At 44.3% G+C, this 22,325-nt stretch overlaps 1 protein-coding gene across 1 annotated transcript in view; it reads right to left on the bottom strand.

Moving 5' to 3' along the window:
- Positions 1 to 22,325, bottom strand: part of hk1 (hexokinase 1) — a 165,800-nt gene that overhangs the window by 54,864 nt on the left and 88,611 nt on the right. The window contains exon 10 of the mRNA XM_078565818.1: positions 13,986 to 14,290. Coding sequence (XP_078421944.1) covers positions 13,986 to 14,290 — 305 coding nt within the window. The remainder of the gene's footprint in view (positions 1 to 13,985; positions 14,291 to 22,325) is intronic.

The raw sequence follows: 22,325 nt of genomic DNA, 5'->3' as shown, positions 1-22,325 counted from the left end.
CTTATACAGATGATCTAGTAAATTATTTCATTCTTGTTTTTGGGACCTTACTCTGGGCAAATTGGCTGGTGCATTTCCTGTACCACAACAGTGACTACATTTCAAAAGTACTTAATTGGCTATGAAGTGCTTTGGGATGAGCTGAGGTTGTGAACGGCACTATGTAAATGTAATCACAAGCAAGCACAACCAGTTTTGCCATTGTCAAAGATTGATAGTCCATTTAATAGTGAAATGCAGCCTTGTCTCTTAACTGCCCTCTGAAATGGCCTAGCAAACCAGTCTGCTGTATCAAATCACTGCAGAAAAGTCAAATAAAAATAAAACAGGATGGACCAGCAACGGCCTAGGCATTGGATACAGCAAAAGCATACCCAGTCAAGTTGAACCTGCAAAGTCTTCCTCACTAACATGTGGGAACTTGTAACAAAATTGGGAGAGCTGCCCCACAGACTAGTTAAGCAACAGCCTGACAGAGTCATACTCCCAGAATCATACCTTCCCACCACCGCTGACGACAGTAACAGCGGCGTGTATCATCTACAAGATGCACTGCGGCAACTTTCCGAGCTTTCTTCGACAGCACCTTCCAAGCCCATGGCCTCTCCCATCTAGTGCATGGGAACACCACCACCTATCAGCTGTACAGAAACTGCGCTAGGTTTTATACAGCTTATTTTACAGCATAGCGGATGTGTTTCTCTTTTAAAGTCTACCATGAAAGAAAAAACAAGTGTTGGATTTGTTATTTTATTTATTGAAGGTGATGGTGAAGTGTAGGGTTCACTGTTCTACAACATATACTGGTTACTTACCTACTTTCTTGACGCAAATCATCAGTTTGAGTGTCGGTCTGGTAGCTGCAATGTTGGCATAGCCAATTTCCAAGTTAAGTGCTGAAATATGAGTGTGACAACTGGAGCAGTTTAAATGGACAGGGAGCGTATGCATACAAAAGATTTTGACTAAGATATATGGATGCATTAGATGGATAGATGGACAGGTGCATAAATTAACATTATTGATAGGATAGGTTTTATTTGTATTTATCATAATTGCTGTAGATTGTTGGCATTAATTATTATTGCTTAAGGAATAACTGGGAATTAGGTTGGTCTACGAGGGTTCAAGTATTGAAGAGAACGATGAGGCTCGAGGCCAAGAGACAGGGAAATTCGATTTAAGGACAGGTAACAGGCAGATAGGGGCTGAGACTGGGGAAGTAAGAGTGGGGTGGAGACTCTGGGGTAAGAGGGTTGGAGCTAAGGCTCAGAGGGAGTGAAATTGGAGTTCAGGTCCTGGGGGAACAGGACCACTGCTGTAATTAATAAAGTCAGGAGTTTTATTAATTACAGCAGTGGTCCTGTTGTAGATTTCTTCTTGTTATTTTAAAAGTAGCTGTTAGATGTTTATAAAAACATGGTCATGGTTCTATTAATTAAGTAGAGGAAGGCCTATCATGAAAATCTGTGGTCTTTGCCACAGCATCATTTCAGGGCACTATGTTGTCTACTCAGTGCACTTTTGTTAACCCAGCTCCAAAACTTCCATTAGCTGCTGCTCACAGCTGCTCCTGGAGCAGGGCCTATGCTGCTAGAGCCAACGCTGTGCAACTTTAATCATTTTTTTCCCCAGAATGGATATTTCAGAAATACATAACATCAAACTGCACAAACCTACATACCTATTTATTGCAACATACAGCTAGTTGTGTCAGAAGTAATTATAGCAGCGTTCTCACTGTTACAATCAGAAAATCCACGTGGATCCTATTCAGAGCTCAGGGGCATTAGCAGGAAATCCCAGTTAAACTCTGCAAGCATGTGAACTCCAGCACCAGAATAACATTGGTATGAGGATTTCTAAGACGATTGGGTAGGTTCCTGGCTTAGTTAAGTCATGCTACTTTTGAAAATTATTTCACTTTCCTGTCTTCGTGTTACCTTTCTTTTATATACCGTACATACTCAGGGAAAAGTTGATCTCATGAAAAAATCGACCCCAACATTTTTGGCCCAAAAAAGTAACTTTTCATTAAAAATCATTGCTCTTCAAGGATGAAAGCCCAAAAATTTCAGAACCAAAATATAATCCTGGAGATGCTAATAATTTGATTTCATTATAAATGTATAAATACTAATGAAAATATTTACCAGTAAATAAATGCTTAAAACATTTCTACATTTAGGTTTTGTTTATATTTATTCAAGTTGTCATTTGATATTTTAGAACTTGAGTATTGCTGAAAAAGATAGACATGTGTAAGTTTTTCGTCTTGCACTCATCAGGACACACCCAAGAATACCAATATAAGAGGGAAAACAACAATTTATACTGTATGTGAAGAGAGTGCTGATTGGTTGGCAAGTGGCATTGCCATGGAAAATGCATCACTGTGGGTGACATGACAGTTAACTGCCAAGCACTGTTTGAAATTTAGACCAGGCAGCTTGACCCTGATTGGTCAAGGCATTGACCTGAGGAATGAGTCAGTAAATGGCTGTCACTCATTTTGTTTAGCTGAAACAGGCGCAATGTGTGTACATGTACTTTCTGTCTGCAAAGAACAGGGCCCTGTGTATTAATATATGTAGCTTCCAGTACACGGGAATGCGCCAGATTGTGATCCTGACTGACGGTCTTAAATTGGTTGTCAGCCTAATTCTTAGCACATTGGCATTTATTTAGCAAATGTTGTCCAATCGCGGAATTACATCTAATGTTAGATGCTGTCTTTTGAGTTTTGCAAGCACGGGCTGGTTGGGTATGGTCTGTACCCTGCCCATTTCGAATAGCAGCTTTCATTACATGTCTTAATAGGCTCCATCCTGCGCTTAAATTCACCTATGAAATGGAGCAGTCAAATGAACTCCCCTTCCTTGACGTACTAGTTGAGAAATCTGCCAGAGGGTTCTCTACTATAGTCTACCGCAAGCCTACCTTCACTGGTCAATTTTTGTGTTGGGATTCTTACAGTTCTACACGCTTTAAGATTGGTCTTATCAACAGCCTTGTAGGTAGGGCCCGAGCCATTTGCTCGCCATGAAAGCTTGATGCTGAAATAGAAACAAAAGCAGGATATTGGCTACCCTGATCAGATCATTTCACACTGTATATCACGCAGACTCATGAACGGGCCTAAGGCCATCACTTTTGGCCCTGAAAGTGCCCAGTCTATCTCAGATTACCCTGGAAGGACAAGGTCTCTCACAAATTTGAGCAACAGGTGAAGCTAGCTGTTTCACACTGTTACTGTGCAGTAACAACACGAGCGGTATTCACCACTAACAGGATGCTGCCATCAAGCACAAAAGACATTCTGCCTATCACACAAATGGGTAATGTGGTATACTAATTTCTGTGCCAGTGTGAAGCTAGGTATGTAGGCCGCACATCCCAAAGCCTGGCGGATTGTATCAAACAGCATGTCCTAGCCGCTGTTCGCAACGGGCAAGGTACAGACCGTACCCAACCAGCCTGCGCTTGCAAAACTCAAAACACTGTGACCAACATTAGATGTGAACCCGTGACTGGGCAACATTTGTTAAATAATCCTCGGTGTGCAAGAATTATGCTGACCACCAAATTAAGATTGTCAGTTGGGCTCACAGTGTGGCGAATTTATCTGTACTGGAAGCTACATATATTAATACACAGGGCCCTGTTCTTTGCAGACAGAAAAAACATATACACACATTGCACCTGTTTCAGCTAAACAAAATGACAGCCATTTGCTGACTCATTCCTCAGGGCAATGCCTTGACCAATCAGGGTCAAGCTGCCTGGTTTAAATTTCATTGCTTGGCTGTTAACTGTCAGTCACTATCAGTGGTGCATTCTCCATGCCACTTGCCAACCAATCAGCACTCTCTTCACATACAGTATAAATTGTTGTTTCCCCCCTTATATTGGTATTCTTGCAAGTGTCCTGATAAGTGCAAGATGAAAAGCTTAGACATGTCTCTTTATTCAAATTATTTGTGATTGGATTATGAATGACAAACTGTTGTGATTATTAAATTACTTACTGGTTATTACTATTGTTCATTTTTAATTACTATGGTTGATTAGCATCTTTTTTGGATTAAACTTGGCCCCAAATCAAACACGTGTGTCAACTCCTTGAAAACATTACCAATGTAAAAGTGGATTCCATGATTTTTGGCCTAAAAAATTGGTTTCAAATATTTGACTTTTACATGAATATATACAGTATATACGAATCTACAAAATATTTCTGGTGAAATTAGTACCCTTATTGCAACAGTACTTCTTTAAATCCCCATCCCATGCCATTCCATCCATCCTAAGCCATTCTATTCATCCCATGCCACCCCTCTCATTCCAGCTCCATCCCCATTCCATAGCTCCCATGCTATGCCCCCACTCTCTCCCATGCCGTTCAACCCCTCTTCCACACTGTTCCCAATCCCTCCAGCCAGGGTAATTGCGTTGGGTTGCCTTTACCTTCCACTGTTCTTTCTTCCCACCAACCATCCTCTCTACCCCTGCCCTGCCGTCGCCACCATCACCGTGCACTCCAGATCTGAGTGCTCCATATCCCTCTGCATGCACCAAAAATCAACTCATCGACCAATCCGAAAAGCCAGGACTGACAAATGCTGTATATTATTATTATTTTAGCTATTTGGATTCAGAGAGTCATTTGCGGCACAGAAGGAGGCCATTTGACCTAAAGTCCATGCCTGCTTGCTGAAGAGCAATCCAGTCAGTTCCACTCACCCGCTCGATCCCTGGAGTGCTGCAGTTAATTTCTTTCAAGTGCCAATCTAATTTCCTTTTGAAAATCATTGATTGTTTCTGCTTCCACTATCCCTGTGGACAGCGAGTTCCAGGTCATTACCACTCGATGAGTAAAAAGGTTCTTCCTCACATTCCCCTGCATCTCTTGCCCAAAACTTTAAATCTGTGTCCCCCTAATCCTTGTACCATCAGCTGATGGGAACAGTTTTTCCTTGTCTACCTTATCCAAACCTACCATAATCTTGTCCACCTCTATCAAATCTCCCTCAATCTCCTTTGCTCCAAGGAGAACAACCCCAGCTTCTCCAACCTAACCTTGTAACAAAAATCCCCCACCCTGGAACCATTCTGGTAAATCTATTCTGCACCCTCTCAAGGACCCTCTCACCTTTCCTAAAGTGTAGTGACTAGAACTGGATGCAATATGCTAGTTGGGACCTAACCAGAGGGTTCAGCAGAACTGCCCTGATTTTGTACACAATGGCTCAAATCTTCCAATAAGTGCCAGAACTGCTTTGTCCAACGCTGATCAGACAGAAAACTACCTACTTACCTGGTTAAGATTTCTCTGGCCAAATTTCCAATCCACGAGCATAAGAATTCCCTCAGCACAGGAATCCATGGACAGAGCAGTGAGGAGAATCAGTGCAGAAGTCACACCCCCTTTTTACGGCATTGGCTGCCATATTCTGGTAGTGTGTTTAAAGGTCCCAAAGCTTTTTGGTGTGCTAGTGAATGAGTGAGTGAATGGGTAAGTGAATGGGTAGTTGGGTGAGGTGAGATGGCAGGTGGGTGAGGTGGTAGGGTGGCAGGTGGGTGAGTGGGTAGGTGGGCCGGGCTGCAGTGAGGCTAGTCAGGTTAGGTCAGGGGATGGTCATCTGGTGGGGGTCGTGGAGAGTTGGGAAGTAGTGGGGGAGGCGTCAAGGGGGTAGTTGGAGGGTTGAAGTGGGAGTTGGGGGTGTCAGTGTGAGTGATTGTCGGGGGGGGCCAGTTGCATAGTTACACAGCAATTAGACTAGGGTTTTTCTGTCTAACATTTGCTGTATAACTATCCAGGTAAATGAGAACTGTCTGAATTTTCCGACTCTAACTTGGACTTCGGAGGGTTTTGGAGAGTAGGGAAATTGCCCATTGGAGGTTCAAACTTGCCAGGCAATTCTCACTGAGTCAGTGCATTGGGACTTCTGTGGGGTCCCAATATGCATCTTCAGAGGGGGTATGTCCGGCCTCCGATGATCTCAAAACCAAAAGATATGGGCATTGCCTCTTTATGAAATCCAATATCTCATATGCTTTACGAACCACTTTCTCAATACGTACTGCCACCTTCAAAGATCGATGCATGTGCACCCCCAAGTTCCTCTGTTCCTGCACACTCTTTAGAATTATAATCTTAAGTAAATATTGTTTCTCCCTATCCCTTCTGACAAAATGCATTCCCTCACACTTCTCTGTATTAAATTCCTTCTACCACTTGCCTGCTCATTCTGCTAGCCTATCTATATCATGGTGCAGGCAATTCTTATCATCCCCACTATTTGCCACTTCTCCAGGTTTTGTATCATTGGCAAATTATGAAAATCTACTCTGTATTCCAAGATCCAAATCATTTACATATCACAAAAAGGCAGTGGTCCTAGCACTGACCCCTGGGGAACACCACTGTCTACCATTCTCCAGTCTGAAAAATAACCTGTTACCATTTTCATAAAATCCATACGGACAACATCCACTCCATTCCCTTCATCAGCCTTCTCTGTTACTTCATCAATACATTTAATTAGACCAAAAAGGGGATTTACACACGCATGGCTGAGGCATTGAATGAATGCTTTGCATCTGTCTTTATCAAGGAAGAAGATGCTACCCAGGCCATTGTGAAAGAAGAGGAAATTCAGACACAAGAAGGGTTTAAAATTGATAAAGAGGTGGTACTGGATAGGCTGCCTGTACTTAAAGTTAATAAGGCACTGGAACTGAATGAAATGCATCCAAGGATACTAAGGCAAGTGAGAATGGGAATTGAGGAGGCACTGGCCATAACTTTTCAGTCTTCCTTAGATTCAGGTGCAGTGCCAGAGGACTGGAGAATTTCAAACATTATGCCCTTGTTCAAAAAATGGTGTAAAAGGAAATGTTTACAGGACACAACTTCAAAATTTGTGAATGTTACAAAACTGGGAAGCATTGTAGTGGATGCATTGGTGGTCATCTTCCGAGATTCTATAGACTCTGGAACAGTTCCTACAGATTGGAGGGTAGCTAATGTAACCCCACTATTTAAAAAGGGAGGTAGAGAGAAAACAGGGAATTATAGACCGGTCAGCCTGACATCGGTAATGGGGAAAATTCTAGAGTCCATTATAAAAGATTTAATAGCTGAGCATGTGGAAAACAGTGGCAGAATCGGACAGAGTCAGCATGGATTTATGAAAGGGAAATCATGCTTGACAAATCTACTGGAATTTTTCGAGGATGTAACTAGTAGAGTTGATGAGGGGGAGCCAATGGATGTGGTTTATTTGGACTTTCAGAAGGCTTTTGACAAAGTCCCACAAAAGAGATTGGCATGTAAAATTAAAGCGCATGGGCTTGGGGGTAGTGTATTGAGATGGATAGAAAACTGAATGGCAGACAGGAAACAAAGAGTAGGAATAAACGGGTCTTTTTCCGAATGGCAGGCAGTGACTAGTGGGGTACCGCAGGGATCAGTGCTGGGACCCCAGTTATTCACAATATATATTAATGATTAGATGAGGGAATTAAATGTAATATCTCCAAATTTGCAGATGGCACAAAGCTGGGTTGGGAGGGTGAGCTGTGAGGAGGATGCAGAGATGCTTCAGTGTGATTTGGACAAGCTGAGTGAGTGGGCAAATGCATGGCAGATGCAGTATAATGTGGATAAATGTGAGGTTATCCATTTTGGTAGCAAAATCAGGAAGGCAGATTATTATCTGAATGGCTATAAATTGAGAGAGGGGAATGTGCAACAAGACCTGGGTGTTCTTGTACACCAGTCGCTGAAGGTAAGCATGCAGGTGCAGCAGGCGGTAAAGAAGGCAAAGAGGGATTCAAGTACAGGAGCAGGGATGTCTTTCTGCAATTATGCAGGGCCTTGGTGAGACCACACCTGGAATATTGTGTGCAGTTTTGGCCTCCTTATCTGAGGAAGGATGAACTTGCTATAGAGGGGGTGCAGCGAAGGTTTACCCGACTGACTCCTGGGATGGTGGGACTGACATATGAGGAGAGATTGAGTCGATTAGGATTATATTCGCTGGAGTTCAGATGAATGAGGGGGGATCTCATAGAAACCTATAAAATTCTAACAGGACTAGACAGGGTAGGTGCAGGAAGGATGTTCCCAATGGTGGGGAAATCCAGAACCAGGAGGTCACAGTCTGAGGATATGGGGTAGACCATTTAGGACTGAGATGAGGAGAAATTTCTTCACCCAGAGAGTGGTGAGCCTGTGGAATTCGTTACCACAGAAAGTAGTTGAGGCCAAAACATTGTATGTTTTCAAGAAGGTGTTAGATATAGCTCTTGAGCCGAAAGGGATCAAAAGGTATGGGGAGAAAGTGGGAGCAGGCTATTGAGTTGGATGATCAGCCATGATCATAATGAATGGTGGAGCAGGCTTGAAAGGCCGAATGGCCTACTCCTGCTCCTAGTTTCTATGTAAACTGTGCAACTTCAAAAGGACTTAGACAAGTTGATGGAATGGGTGCATAGGTGGCAGATGATGTTCAATGCAAAGAAATGTGAAGTGGCTTATTTTGGTAAGAAGAACATGGAGAGACAATATAAAATAAAGGGTACAACTCTAAAGCGGGCGCAAGGGCAGGCAGATCTGGATGTGTATGTGCATAAGTCATTAAAGGTGGCAGGACAAGGTGACAGAGTAGTTCATAAAGTATACAGTATTCTAGGCTTTATTAATGGGGCATAGAGTACAAGAGCAAGGAGGTTATGCTAAACTCATTTAAGACATTAGTTCGGCCTCAGCTGGAGTACTGCATCCAGTTCTAGCTGCCACACTTTAGGAAGGATATGAAGACCTTGGAAGGAGTACAGAAAAGATTCAGGAGAATGGATCCAGGGATGAAGAACTTCAGTTATTAAGATAGATTGGGGAAGTTGGGACTGTTCTCCTTGGAGATGAGAAGGCTGAGGGGAGATTTGATAGAACTATTCAAAATCATGAGGGGTTTGGACAGAGTAAATAGGGAGAAACTCTTCCTACTTGTGAAGGGATCGAGAACGAGAAGGCACAGATTTGAAGTAATTGGCAAAAGAAGCAAAAGCGACATGAGGAAAAATATTTCACACAGCGGGTAGCTTAGTATGGTGGAGGCAGGTTCAATTGAGGCATTCCAAAAGGAATTAGACGGTTATTTTAAAAGGAACAACGTGCAGGGTTATGCAGAGAAGGCAGGAGAATGGCAGTAGGTGAATTGCTCAGTCTGAGAGCAGGTACAGACACGATGGGCTGAATGGCCTCCTGCGCTGTAGCATTTCTGTGATTCTGATTCTGTCAAGCACAATTCTCCTTTTACAAATCTGCGTTGGCTCTTCTTAATTAACTCAAACCTCTCCAAGTATCTACTGACTTTTTTCCCTGATTATAGTTTCTTAAACCTTATCCAGTACTGATGTTAGACTAACTGGTCTATAGTTGCTGGGACTCTCCTTACATACTTTTTTGAATTAGCGTGTCATATTTGCCACTTTCCAATCCTCTGGCACTCTCCCTGTACTAGAAGATTGAAAGATTATAGCAAGCCTGTTCCACTATCTCCACCCCAGCTTCCTTTAGCAATCTGGGATGTAAACCATCAGCACCAGTTGACTTATTAACCCAGCCTTTCCAGTACCACCTTCCTTTCAATTTTCACCCTTTCCATTGCTTCTACCGATTCTTTATCAGTATCCTCCTCCTGTGTAAACACAGATACAAAGTACACATTAAGTATTGCTGAAAAAAGAGACATGTCTAAACTTTCCGTCTTGTACTCATCAGGACACTCCCAAGAATACTAATAGGAGGGTGAAAACATCAATTTATACTGTATGTGACGAGGGAGCTGATTGGCTGGCAAATGACGTTGCCATGGAGAATGCACCTCTGATGGTGACTGACAGTTAACTGTCAAGCATTGTTTGAAATTTAAACCAAGCAGCTTCACCCCGATTGGTCAAAGCATTGCCGAGGAATAAGTCAGCGAATGGCTGTCATTTATTTTGTTTAGCTGAAACAGGCACAATGTGTGTACATGTTCTTTCTGTCTGCAAAGAACAGGACCCTGTGTATTAATATATGTAGCTTCCAGTAAACGCAAATGCCCCACATTACGATCCCGACTGACAATCTTAAATTGGTTGTCAGCGTAATACTTAGCGCACTGGGGATTATTTAGCGAATGTTGTCCAATTGCAGAATCACATCTAATGTTGGATACAGTGTTTTGAATTTTGCAAGCACGGGCTGGTTGGGTACGGTCTGTACCCTGCCCATTGCGAGCAGCGGCTGGGACATGCTGTTCAATACAATCCGCCAGTCTTTGGGATGTACGGCCTACATACCTAGCGTCACACTGGCACTAAAATTCATATGCCACATTTATGTGATAGGCAGAATGTCTTTTTGGCTTGACAGCAGCATCTAGTTAGTGGCGAATGCCACTTGTGGCGCCACTGTGTAGTAGCAACGTAAAACTGCTAGCTTCACTTGTTGCTCAAATTTTTGAGATATCTTGCCCTTCCAATCTGAGGTAGACTGAGCACTTTTCAGGATCGAAAGTTATATTGGTATTTTTGCGAGTGTCCTGATGAGTGTAGGATGAAAAGCTTAGACATGTCTCTTTTTTTAGCAATATTCAAGTTCTGTACTACCAAACGACTACTCATGAAGTATTCTAGCCTCGCCAAGCCCATCTAAGCACATGGTACCCTCTTTGTCCGTAACATAACCAACTCCTCCTCTTACCACCCACTTACTATTTACATGCTGGTAGAAGATTATTGGGTTCCCTTTTATGATAACGGTTATTCTATTTTCATATTCTCTCTTTGCCAGTCTAATTTTCCTCTTCACCTCACCTCTCATATTAGACTTAAAGAATTCACCTGACATGACCACACACTCACTTCTTTTGCTTCATCATACTCTCTATCTCCCTCATCATCCAAGGATTCCTGGCCATGGTTTTTCAGGCTTTCCCTCTTGTTGGAATGTACCGAACCTGTACCTGAAACATCTCTTCCTTAAAAATCACCCATTGTTCCGTTACAGATTTTCCTATCAAACTTTAGTTCCATTTTACCCGGGTTAGATCCACTCTGATCCCACTGAGGTTAACCCCCTTCCATTTTAGAAGTTCTACTTTATATCATTCCTTATTTTTCCCCATTACTAATCTAAGCTTTATGATACGATGCTCACTCTTACTAAAGTGTTTCCTGGCAGACAATTGGTCCACTTGGCCCACCTCATTCCCCAACACCAGGTCCAGCAATGTCGCCTTTCTAGTTGGGCAGAGAACATATTAATCAAGGAAGTTGTCTTGAACATATTTCAGAAATTCCTCCCCCTCCTTACCCTTTACTCGAACATTATCCCACTTGATCTTTGGGAAATTAAAGTCCCCCAATATCACTAACCTGTTGTTCTTGCACATCCCTGTGATTTCCCTGCTGATTTGCCCCTCTATCTCTCTCTTACTATTTGGAGGCCTATAGAATAGCCCCAATAGTGTGATCTTACCAATTTTGCTTCTCAACTCTAACCAAATGGTTTCTGTCCTTGCTCCCTCAAGGACATCCTCTCCAATATTACAATGTCCCCCTAATCAGTGCTGCCATTTCACCACCCTTTTTTCTTTCCCTATCTTTTCGGAACATTTTATATCCTTGTATATTAAGCACTTAGCCCTCACCATTTTTAAGCCATGTTTCTGTTATTGCCACAACATCATATTCCCAAATGGCTATTTGAGCTTGTAGCTCACCGACCCTTGTGCCTTCATGTACATGCATAATAATCCTGTCTTTGCATTCCCCACGGTCCTTCTTAGTCCATTATCTAAACTGGAACTACTCCCTTCTATTTATATATGTATTATATATAAATATATATTATATACACATACATTATTTCTTATATGATAAACAAATTTTAATTTTTAAACAAATGGTGGTGGATTTCCTTGTAATCTCACACAACCTTGAGCAGGATAAACTAAACCAGTTGTGACTGGGACACACAAGACTAGCATGCTCCTTATCAGGAGTTTAATATAGTTCTGTTGAAGGGTCATTCGGACTCGAAACGTTGACTGTGTCCCTCTCCGCCAATGCTGCCAGACCTGCTGAGTTTTTCCAGGTAATTTTGTTTTTGTTTAATATAGCTCCCCAGACTGCAAACAGGTATCTTAATACTTATGAAGAAGAGTCATATTCAGATGCTACCAGACCTGCTGAGTATTTCCAGCACTTTGTTTTCATCTTAACACTTCCACTGTCTGCAACTTGAATTGGTGCCTTTACCATAAAAAACTTTGTTTATATTGCACCTTTCATTACCTCAGGACACCCAAAAGTGCTCTACAGCATAGTTCATGTTGTAATGTAGGAAACCCCCAGCCAATTTGTGTACAGCAAACTCCCACAAACAGCCAATGGCCGAATAATCTGCTTTTGTGATATTCATTGAGTGATAAATATTGGCCAGCACATCAGGGATAATTCTCCTGCTCTACTTTGAAGAGTGTTATGGGATCTTTTACATCCACCTGAAAGGACAAATGTGCCTCAGTTTAATGTCTTAGTTGAAAGAAATGTCACAAGATGCTCTGTCCTGCAAACTACTGCCCCCTCTTCAATCTCCCTTTCCTCTCCAAAGTTGTTATCGCCTCCCTAATCTGTTCCCATCTTTCCTGGAACTCCATGTTTGAATCCCTCCAATCAGGTTTCCATCCCTGTCACAGTACCAAAACAGCTCTTACCAAAGTCACAAATGGCATCCTAGTGACTGCGACTGTGGTAAACAATCCCTCCTTGTCCTTCTCGACCCGTTTGCAGTTCTTGCCATGGTTGACCACAGCATTCTGCTCCAACGCTTCTCCGCTGTCATCCAGCTGAGTGAGACGGCATTCACCTGCCACCATTTTCATCTAACTGTAGTCAGAAAATCACCTGCTATGGTTATTTCTGATGTTCCCCCATGAGTCCCTCCTATTTCTCATTTACATGCTGCCCCTCAGCGACGTTACCAAAAACTCAAAGCCAGCTTCCACATGTATGCTGACATTGTGACCAACTCCTCCACCCTCAAAATTATCAGGCTGCTTTTCCGACATCCAGAATTGAATTAGTAGATATTCCTTTGGTCCCCACTATAAATTCCCTTCCTGAGCCATTGACTCCATCCCTCTCCCTGGCAATTGTCTGAGGCTGAACCAGTTTGTTTGCAAACATTGTGTCAAGATTTGAGCGCAAGATGAGCTTCCGACCTTAAATCCATGCTGTCACTAAGACCACCTATTTCCATCTCTGTAACATTGCCGACTCCATTGGTACCTCAGCTCACCTGCTGTTGAAACCTTCATCCGTGCCTTTGTTACCTCCAAACTTGACTATTCTAGCACATTCCTGGCTGGTGTCCCACATTTTACCCTCTGGAACACTGAGGTCATCCAAAACTCTGTTGTATGTGTCCTAACCCACACCAAGTCCTGTTCACCCATCTCCACTGACCTCACTGACCTACACTGGCTCCCAACTAAACAACACATCAATTTTAAAATTCTCATCCTTGTGTTTAAATTCCCCCGCAGCATTGCCCACCCCATCTCCATAAGCTCCTCCAGTCCCACAACCCGCTGTGGATATTTGTACTTATCTAATTCTGGCTTTCAGTGTCCCCAGTTTAAATTGCTCCACTATTGGTGGCTGTGCCTTCAGCTTCCATGGCCTTAAACTCTAGAATTCCCTCCTTAGATCTCTCTGCCTCACTTTCGTCCTTTAAGTTGCTCCAAAAACCTACCTCTTTTCCTAAGCCTTCCATCATCTTCCTAGTGTAGTATTAAACTTTGCTTTATAATCGCATGTGAAATGCCGTGGGATATTTTATTATGTTTAACGGCAATGTAAATACAAGTTGTAATCTTAGTTTATAGGAAGTACATAAACTAAAGGTTAAGGTATAACTTGGATACCTGTCCCATCTGGGGTGCTACGAACAAAGGTTGGCAGCATTTTCACTGTTGCAGCATCATGAGATTTCTTCTTTAAACCAAGCTCCATCTCCGTTCTCATCCTTTTCTTCACCTCAAACAGCTGCTCTTGTGTGAGTGTGAATGAAGCCAGCGTCTCATCTATTTCTTTGCGTTGTGAGGCGAGCCTGGCAGCCACTGCAGTCACCATGGCAGCACCTTTTCCACTGCCACTTTCTGAAAGGAGGAACCGGACTTCACAGTCAGGAACCAGGCGTCTCACCGTTTTCTGGAGGCGTCTGGCAAATCTGTAAAAGAGACCAAACAGTAGGAATTTTCCCACACATAAATGGAATGTTATTTTCACAATTTAAAAAACACTAACGTAAGAAACATACTTAGAGCTGCCCCTGTGCCTCAGTTGGTAATACAGGTCCCAGCTTCAATTCCTGCTGTGTTGAGTTTGCTGATTTCTATCAGGGTGGCTATAATCAACCAGGATTCCTGCTACTAATTATTCAAAACTGTGATCTTCGTGAGAGATTATGCTTGTATGACCTGTGAAATGTTGCCCTGCTTGCTGATATTTTTATGCACTTCTGTATCAATATGTTTCCAGAAGAACAGAACGCCAGAGATAGGATTAATTATCACTGAAAGAAGGGAGTGCCTATCTTGCAGAGTACACCCAGAACCTTTGCAAGCTTAACTCGATACAAATGTAAGTTTTGTTGGTTCTCTGCGTGGGGACTTTTGAACAGACCGTATTTTATTCAGATACATGTGTGACAGTTATTTCCCAAATTATTTCCCAACAATTATTCAGATCCGTGACGTCCCATAAACTGTTTTCTGAGATATTCAAGGACCTGGAGGCTGTTTGAATCCATGATCATTTGGAATTTTGAGGCTGCACAGCTCAGAAGGACACCCCCCACAGAGAGAAGAAACATAAGGAAAGTATGTAAGAGGTATTCACAGCTTAACATACAGATTATGACCTTTTATTGTCTCCCTTGAGTGTGATAGAAGGATTCTGTAAATATATTACTTTTTCACTTTTTTACTTCTGGTTAAATAAATTTATTCAATAGTTTAAGCCAAAATGAGACCTTAAATTTTGATGTTCTCAAAGACATAGGAGCCAAAAACTCGAGTAAGAATGATAGAAAACATCCAGGATGTATCAGTCTGTATTAAATTTAGACTTGGTACATAAACAAAAGCTTACATTAATAACTCCTGTTGAAGAATGTTGGTAAAGAAGTTTTGAGTTATTGATTTTTAGTATAAAGCCCATGCCCTAGCCTGATGGATCAGTCTGTTTATTACATTTCTTTAGGTCAGGCCTTAGTTTATTCACTCTCTCTGTAAAATGAAATTTTCTGCAGAACGTTATATATTGTATAAGGCAGATTATTTAATATCTATGACCTTAGGATTGCTGAGGGAATAGCAGCTTTCCATATTGTGATCAATTTGATGAAACTGCTTTGGTGGCAAATGCAAGTTATTTTTACTCAGTGCGCATACATCTAGTGCCTGATTAAAGCAGATACAAAGAGGAAGAGAAAGAACACAAACAGTACAAAATATCTATTAGAATTGGCTAGATTCCTACTGGAAAGTCCTTGGGTTTAGAAGTTTCACCATTGTTTTTGGGTGTAAGATTTGTGACCTAGCTGTTATGTGGATGTAGGCAGTATGTGCCGCCTCCTCATTTACCCGATTATAGTGTTGGTCTGAGTGGGACACACTTTGCTGTCTGCCTGACAACTCAACAGGGGGCTGAACGGCATTCACAGTGAGCATATGGTCCAGTCTGCTCCTCTTAAAGAAAAACTGCACTGAATCACAGGAGGTTGATTCTAAAATTTATTGCTGCAAAGCTGAATAAAGAAAATTGAACGTCAGGGCATAGAGAGGGCTCGTAGGTCCATGGATGCACCACTGGATGCCTTAGTGTTGGAGGTGGACGAAGGAGAGGCCTGATTTTGCTGCGAGACAGGAGGCCACCAATAGCATCCTCAAAAGGGAATGGAGCAGATGGAGAGGGAGGCCAATTGTTGGGATCTGGTCCCAAGGACCTGGCAGCAGTGCCACAAGAAGTCTCATGCCTCACAGTGAATGCATCTTCACTTGACATCTCGTCCCCATCAACCTGTCACACAGCTCAATACACCACACCCCCATCATTTAACCATCAGCAGACCCCAGCAATAAGGATTAGCACCTACATCAGGGTACTACACCATACCCACACATATTCCAATGCTGCCAGCCTCACACCCAGCTACACTGCAACCACAGCTATTCAGCTGTGGCAGTCATATGACTCAACACAGTGCTCCACAATCACTGACATTCTTCCCGCCCTTTTCCAGGATAGGGCGGCACACAATAAAAGGGTGCAAAGTAGAGGGGCCAGTAAAGGGTGCCTGAATCTCCTGAGCCAAATGGAAGAGATGGGATTTTGCAAAGTGGACTGGCTGTGACAAAGCTCTGTGTCACTGAGATGTTACTTCAGTATGTCACATGTCACTGAAATGAAACAGCGCTGATCAAACTTTTTGGCACTTGCACATTCATTAACTGCTAAAATTATATTTCTTATGCCACATCTCAACTCTCAGCACATCCTGCTATATGGCATAATGTGCAAGCTACAGATGGTGACCATGAAGCTCTTGCTTTCCTGCCCTCATCCCAACTTTCCCCATTCTGTTTTCCTGCTTTCAGATTCCCAAGCCTGTCCAGCCACAGTGCACCCAGTGCAGGAGCGAGAGCAATAATAGCACTAATAAAGAGGTCCCATCAATTGATCTGAGATTTTCAGCCACCAGCTCAGATTCTGGCATTGCAACTACCTTAGAGGGACATATAGAGGAGGGAACAGATGGGGTGAATCATTGAACACAAGTGGGCCGGTACCAGGCCAGGGACAAGGATAGTTTGTGTGCCAGCTTAATGGAGGATGAGGTAGCAGGAGAGTTCTGCTACAGGGTAAACAGATTAGGACCTCAATGGGGTGACAAGGGAGGAGATTGCTGGGGCCTTGACAGAAATCTTTGTATCCTCACTGGCTACGGGTGAGGTCCCAGAGGACTGGAGAATGTCCAATGTTGTTCCATTGTTTAAGAAGGGTAGCAGGGATAACCCAGGAAATTACAGGCCGGTGAGCCTTACGTCAGTGGTAGGGAAATTATTGGAGAAGATTCTTCGTGACAGGATTTACTACCATTTGGAAGCAAATGGGCGTATTAGTGAGAGGCAGCATGGTTTTGTGAAGGGGAGGTCGTGTCTCACTAACTTGATCAAGTTTTTCAAGGAAGTGACAAAGATGATCGACGATGGAAGGGCAGTGGATGTTATCTACATGGATTTCAGTAAGGCCTTTGACAAGGTCCCTCATGGCAGACTGGTACAGAAGGTAAAGTCGCACGGGATCAGAGGTGAGCTGGCAAGATGGATACAGAATTGGCTTGGTCATAGAAGACAGAGGGTAGCAGTGGAAGGGTGCTTTTCTGAATGGAGAGCTGTGACTAGTGGAATTCCGCAGGGATCGGTGCTGGGACCTTTGCTGTTTGTAGTATAAGTAAATGATTTGGAGGAAAATGTAACTGGGCTAATTAGTAAGTTTGCAGACGACACTAAGGTTGGAGGAGTTGCAGATAGTGAAGAGGATTGTCAAAGGATACAACGGGATATAGATCGGTTGGAGACTTGGGCGGAGAAATGGCAGATGGAGTTTAATCCGAACAAATGCGAGGTAATCATTTTGGAAGGTCTAATACAGGCAGGAATTATACAGTAAATGGCAGAACCCTTAAGTGCATCGACGGGCAGAGGGATCTGGGTGTACAGGTTCATAGGTCACTGAAAGTGGCAACGCAGGTGGATAAGGTAGTCAGGAAGGCATATGGCATGCCTTGCCTTCATTGGCAGGGGTATTGAGTATAAAAGCTGGGAAGTCATGCTGCAGCTGTATAGAACCTTGGTTAGGCAACATTTGGAATATTGCATGCAATTCTGGTCGCCACATTACCAGAAGGATATGGAGGCATTGGAGAGGGTGCAGAGGAGGTTTATCAGGATGCTGCCTGGTCTGGAGGTTATTAGCTATGAGGAGAGGTTGGAGAAACTCGGATTGTTCTCACTAGAGCAACGGAGGTTGAGGGGCGACTTGATAGAAGTTTACAAAATTATGAGTGGCATGGACAGAGTAGATAGTCAGAAGCTTTTTCCCAGGGTGGAAGAGTCAATTACTAGGGGACATAGATTTAAGGTGAGAGGAGAAAACTATAGAGGAGATGTGCGGGGCAAGTTTTTTACGCAGAGGGTAGTGAGTGTCTGGAATTTGCTGCCAGAGGAGGTGGTGAAAGCAGGTACGATAGTGATGTTTAAGAGGCAGCTTGACAAATACATGAATAGGATGGGAATAGAGGGATACGGACCCCAGGAGTGCAAAATGTTTTAGTTGACGGGCAATATGATCGCCTGTGCTGTACTTTTCTTTGTTCTTTGTTCATACAAGAGAATGCTGATGGGGGTGCATACTGAGATGCTGGCTGCATTGGCTGTCCTGCTAGGCAGATTCCTGACACTATCAAGGAGCATGGAGGGGTCAAACTCCACCTTGGCAGGGGGCATCATGTGGAGCTTCTCTCTCTACAGCTTCTGCTCCATCTCCCTGTCATCCTACAGACCCAAAGACACGCAACTACAGCCACAACATCTGTTGCAGCCTTTTCATAGACAAATCCTCTGGCCTCCATGTGAGGATGCAGCAAAACTCCTTCAAAATCTAGCAACTTACCACAACACTTTTTAAAACACTCCACAACACTTCCAGAAACTTGGTAATAGTAGAAATTATTCTAACTTACCTTACCAGCTGGTTGGGTGTTTGGCCTTTAAGTATCATGAGGCCCCTCTTGTAGCTGACCAGATACCTCATGATTTTGAAATCTCTATCACATCGCCTTTCTAAGTAGCACAATCCCAGTTTCTCCAATCTATCTGCATATCTGAAGTTCCTCATGCCTGGGACCATACTCGTGAATCTTTTCTGCACCCTGTTTAATGCCTTTATATTCTTCCTGAAGTGTGGTGCCCAATACTGGACACAATACTCCAATTGAGATTGAACAGTCCTTTGTAAAGGTTCAACATAACCCTGTTGCTTTTGTACTCTATGGCCAGAATTCAAGGACCGGAGCTCGTGTGAAATTGCGCGCGGAGACATTGAGCCAAGTATCCTGACATCATTGGGCATGCAAGCGATATTATGGTCAGCGGGCACATAAGGGAATCAGAAGCGAGCCCGTTGACACTTAAAGGGTCAATTAAGGCCATTAATTTACTAATTAACAGGAATTTTATGTCACCCGTGCGATTTTGCAGTTGTCGCATGGGCAACACGAGCAGGTAGCCAACACGTTTTCCTCAAGTTCTCATCCAGGGCTGGGTTAAAAGGCCACCGGAGCAAAGGCTCTGTCTCTTTAGGTTAGAGTATTTTGCTGTGAAATTTATGTGATTTGAGAAGTTTCTCTGTCATTTCTGGTGCATTCCATGCTTGGATAGTTTTCTTTTGGAATACCTTTTCTTGCCATCTTTGTCTGAGGATTTCAGCAGGATGCACCCTTAGTGCAGTGAGACAGTGCCTTGTGCATTTCTGATCATGGAGATTGTATACTCAGCTGCTGGGACCTCCTCAGAGGAGGAAGAGAGGGCCAGGAGGGAGAGGAGGCCAAGTGACTGCAGGCAGCGTCCCAGTGGGAGGAGAGGCGCAGGCACAGAGGGTGCAGGGCCAGCAGGGAGTGCAGGGTGGAAAGGTCCACAGGAGACACCACTACCCTGCAGCCAGAGTGTACAGGCTGCACTCCAACTACCTCAACATGTCCGAAGTCCAGTGCCGAAGGAGGATCCACCTCTCTAGGGACATTGTCACCACCTTATGCCAGATGATTGGGCCAGAGATCGCCTCCAACTTCATGGGTGGCCACCTGATGCCAGTGGCCCTCAAGCCACTGATTCTTTCCAGGGATCAGTGGGGGATGCGTGGTGTGTCCCAATCTGCTGTCCACAGTTGCATCAAGCCCAATACTGATGCCCTCTTCAGATGGATGATGACATTCATCCATTATCGGTTGGACAAGGTCCACCAGAAGTTTCGCGGTGATTGCAGGCTTCTCCCGCATCCAGGGTGCCATTGATTGCACTCATGTGGCATCAAGGCGTCTGCAGATGAGCCGGAGCCTTCATGAACCGGAAGGGGTTCCATTCAACGAACATTCAGATCATCTGCGACCACAAGACACAGATCTTGCAAGTCTGTGTCTGTTGCCCTGACAGCTCACATGATGCTTACATCCTACAGGTAGCAAGGCTGCTCATTGCCCCTGTTCGTTTGGATGGATGGCTCCTGGGTGACAAGGGTTGTCCCTTGAAAAGGTGGCTCATGACCCCACTCCAGCATGCAAGAACAGAGGCAGAGGAGACCGAGGCTGCCATGGCATCCATTCCAGCTCATGCCAAGGACGCTGCCTCCGTACAAGACATTTGTGATGCATAAACCCAACACCCTAAATTCCAACTGCGGCCTATGCAGTAAAGTTCAAAGTCCCTGCCACCCCCTAAGAACCATCATGCATACTCAGGCCATTAAAACAAAATCAATGTTTCTGTAATATTCAAAGAAACCAGAAACAAACATGATCACACCAAGAGAGTTTTGAAATATGAACAGAAACAATGTCACCAGTGTTGAGCTCAAGGTGACTTAAACTTATGGTTGCGGGCTTGGTTGATGGACACGCACCTAACAGGGAGATTAGGTGTCTCATCCATCTCTCACACTGGCAGTGACCTCCTGAGGTCAGTGCCTGTGTGAGGGCTTGCAGTTCTGAGCGCAACCCCAGGAACCCTTGAATCCGTTCCTGGGGCTGCCTTTCTATGGGAGTCGCCACTCTCGTAATGGAGGGCACTGTGTGCTTGGTGCTCAGAGTCAATGCAGAACTCACTCCTCCATGATGGAGACCATGGCATGCAGACCCTCAGGGATCTCCGCCAGATCTCCTCGTGCATCCTGCTGGATATCCAGCATCTGTTGCCTGATGGAGGACCTCAGAGGCTCATCACCTCCCTCAGGCTCAGCATGGTCCTGGTCTCCAGCAGTCCTCTGACTGCTGGCGCCCAGGCCGCTCTCTGCCTCCGCCAGCTCCTCATGCGAGTGTGCCGTGCCCTCACCACTGTGCACCAAGCCAACAAGCTTAAGCCTACCAATGTGCGCTGGTGCCTGGCTCAGACAGAGGGTGTAACATGCTTGCAGGTGTGAGTGTGTCCTCCTCTGAGGTTAAAGGGGGTCCTTGGGTCCCAGGAGCCTCTTGTGGATGGACATCTGTGGGAAGAAGAGAACATGTCAGTACATTCAAACATCACATAGTCAATGTGCGTGTTGAGTGGGCTGATGAGACACTGGAGAACTGCAGCATGGTGCTGTCTTGATTGGAGGATCAATGAGCATTCGTGCTTTGTCATCTCCATTTCAGCTGAGAATACCGTATGAATTTTGCTCTCTCTGCCACTCTCGCATCTGTGCACTGAACTCTTACCTTCCTCAGAGACCCCTGTCTCACCACGACCGGTGGAACGAGCACCGTGTTGCATTCAAGCTCTAGGGCATCCATCTCGTAGCGGCTGAGTACCAGGAGATTGGGCTCCCCACCACCCGCTCTTCGGTGCTCCGCCACATTATGGCTTCTCTTCTCCTGAAAGGGAAGAACAGATTCCATCATTAGTGCTCCTCCTCCCTGCAGTGCCATTCCAGCCTGGACGACCCCCCTGAGAACCAGGTTGTGGGGCACGGCAAAGTGGCATACCTCACACTTCAATGTACTGAGGCCAATTGGTCAGATCTCCCAGCCCTGACCAACGCAAGTTTCAATGCAAATTGGCACTCACACTCTTACACCCCCGAGGGTGATAAGGGACAGCTACCCAAATACACATCTCCATGCCTTTCCATGCCATCTCTGTACTCATCCTTACAGAACGCAGAAGATCGTTGAACCTTTTGTGTATCCACGTTTGGTGCACCACATCGTGCCCACTGACCTGGGCAACCACCTCTGCCCATGGCTTCTTTCAGACATGCAGCTGCCTCCTCTTCCCATCCCTGGGCATGAGGATGAGGATATCACGCCTGGCAGTGACCTCCTCTATGAGGATGCCCAGGGACTCATCTGTAAAATGGGGAGGCGGGGCGGGCAGAGTGCCCACTTGCCTTGCCCTCCTAACTTCCATGCCTGCTGGGTGCTGAAGTCATTAGCACTTCAGGTATTT

This window comes from Cetorhinus maximus, chromosome 20 (genome assembly GCF_964194155.1).
Source record: "Cetorhinus maximus chromosome 20, sCetMax3.hap1.1, whole genome shotgun sequence".
NCBI lineage: Eukaryota > Metazoa > Chordata > Chondrichthyes > Lamniformes > Cetorhinidae > Cetorhinus > Cetorhinus maximus.
This window is presented reverse-complemented; position numbering and strand designations above follow the sequence as displayed.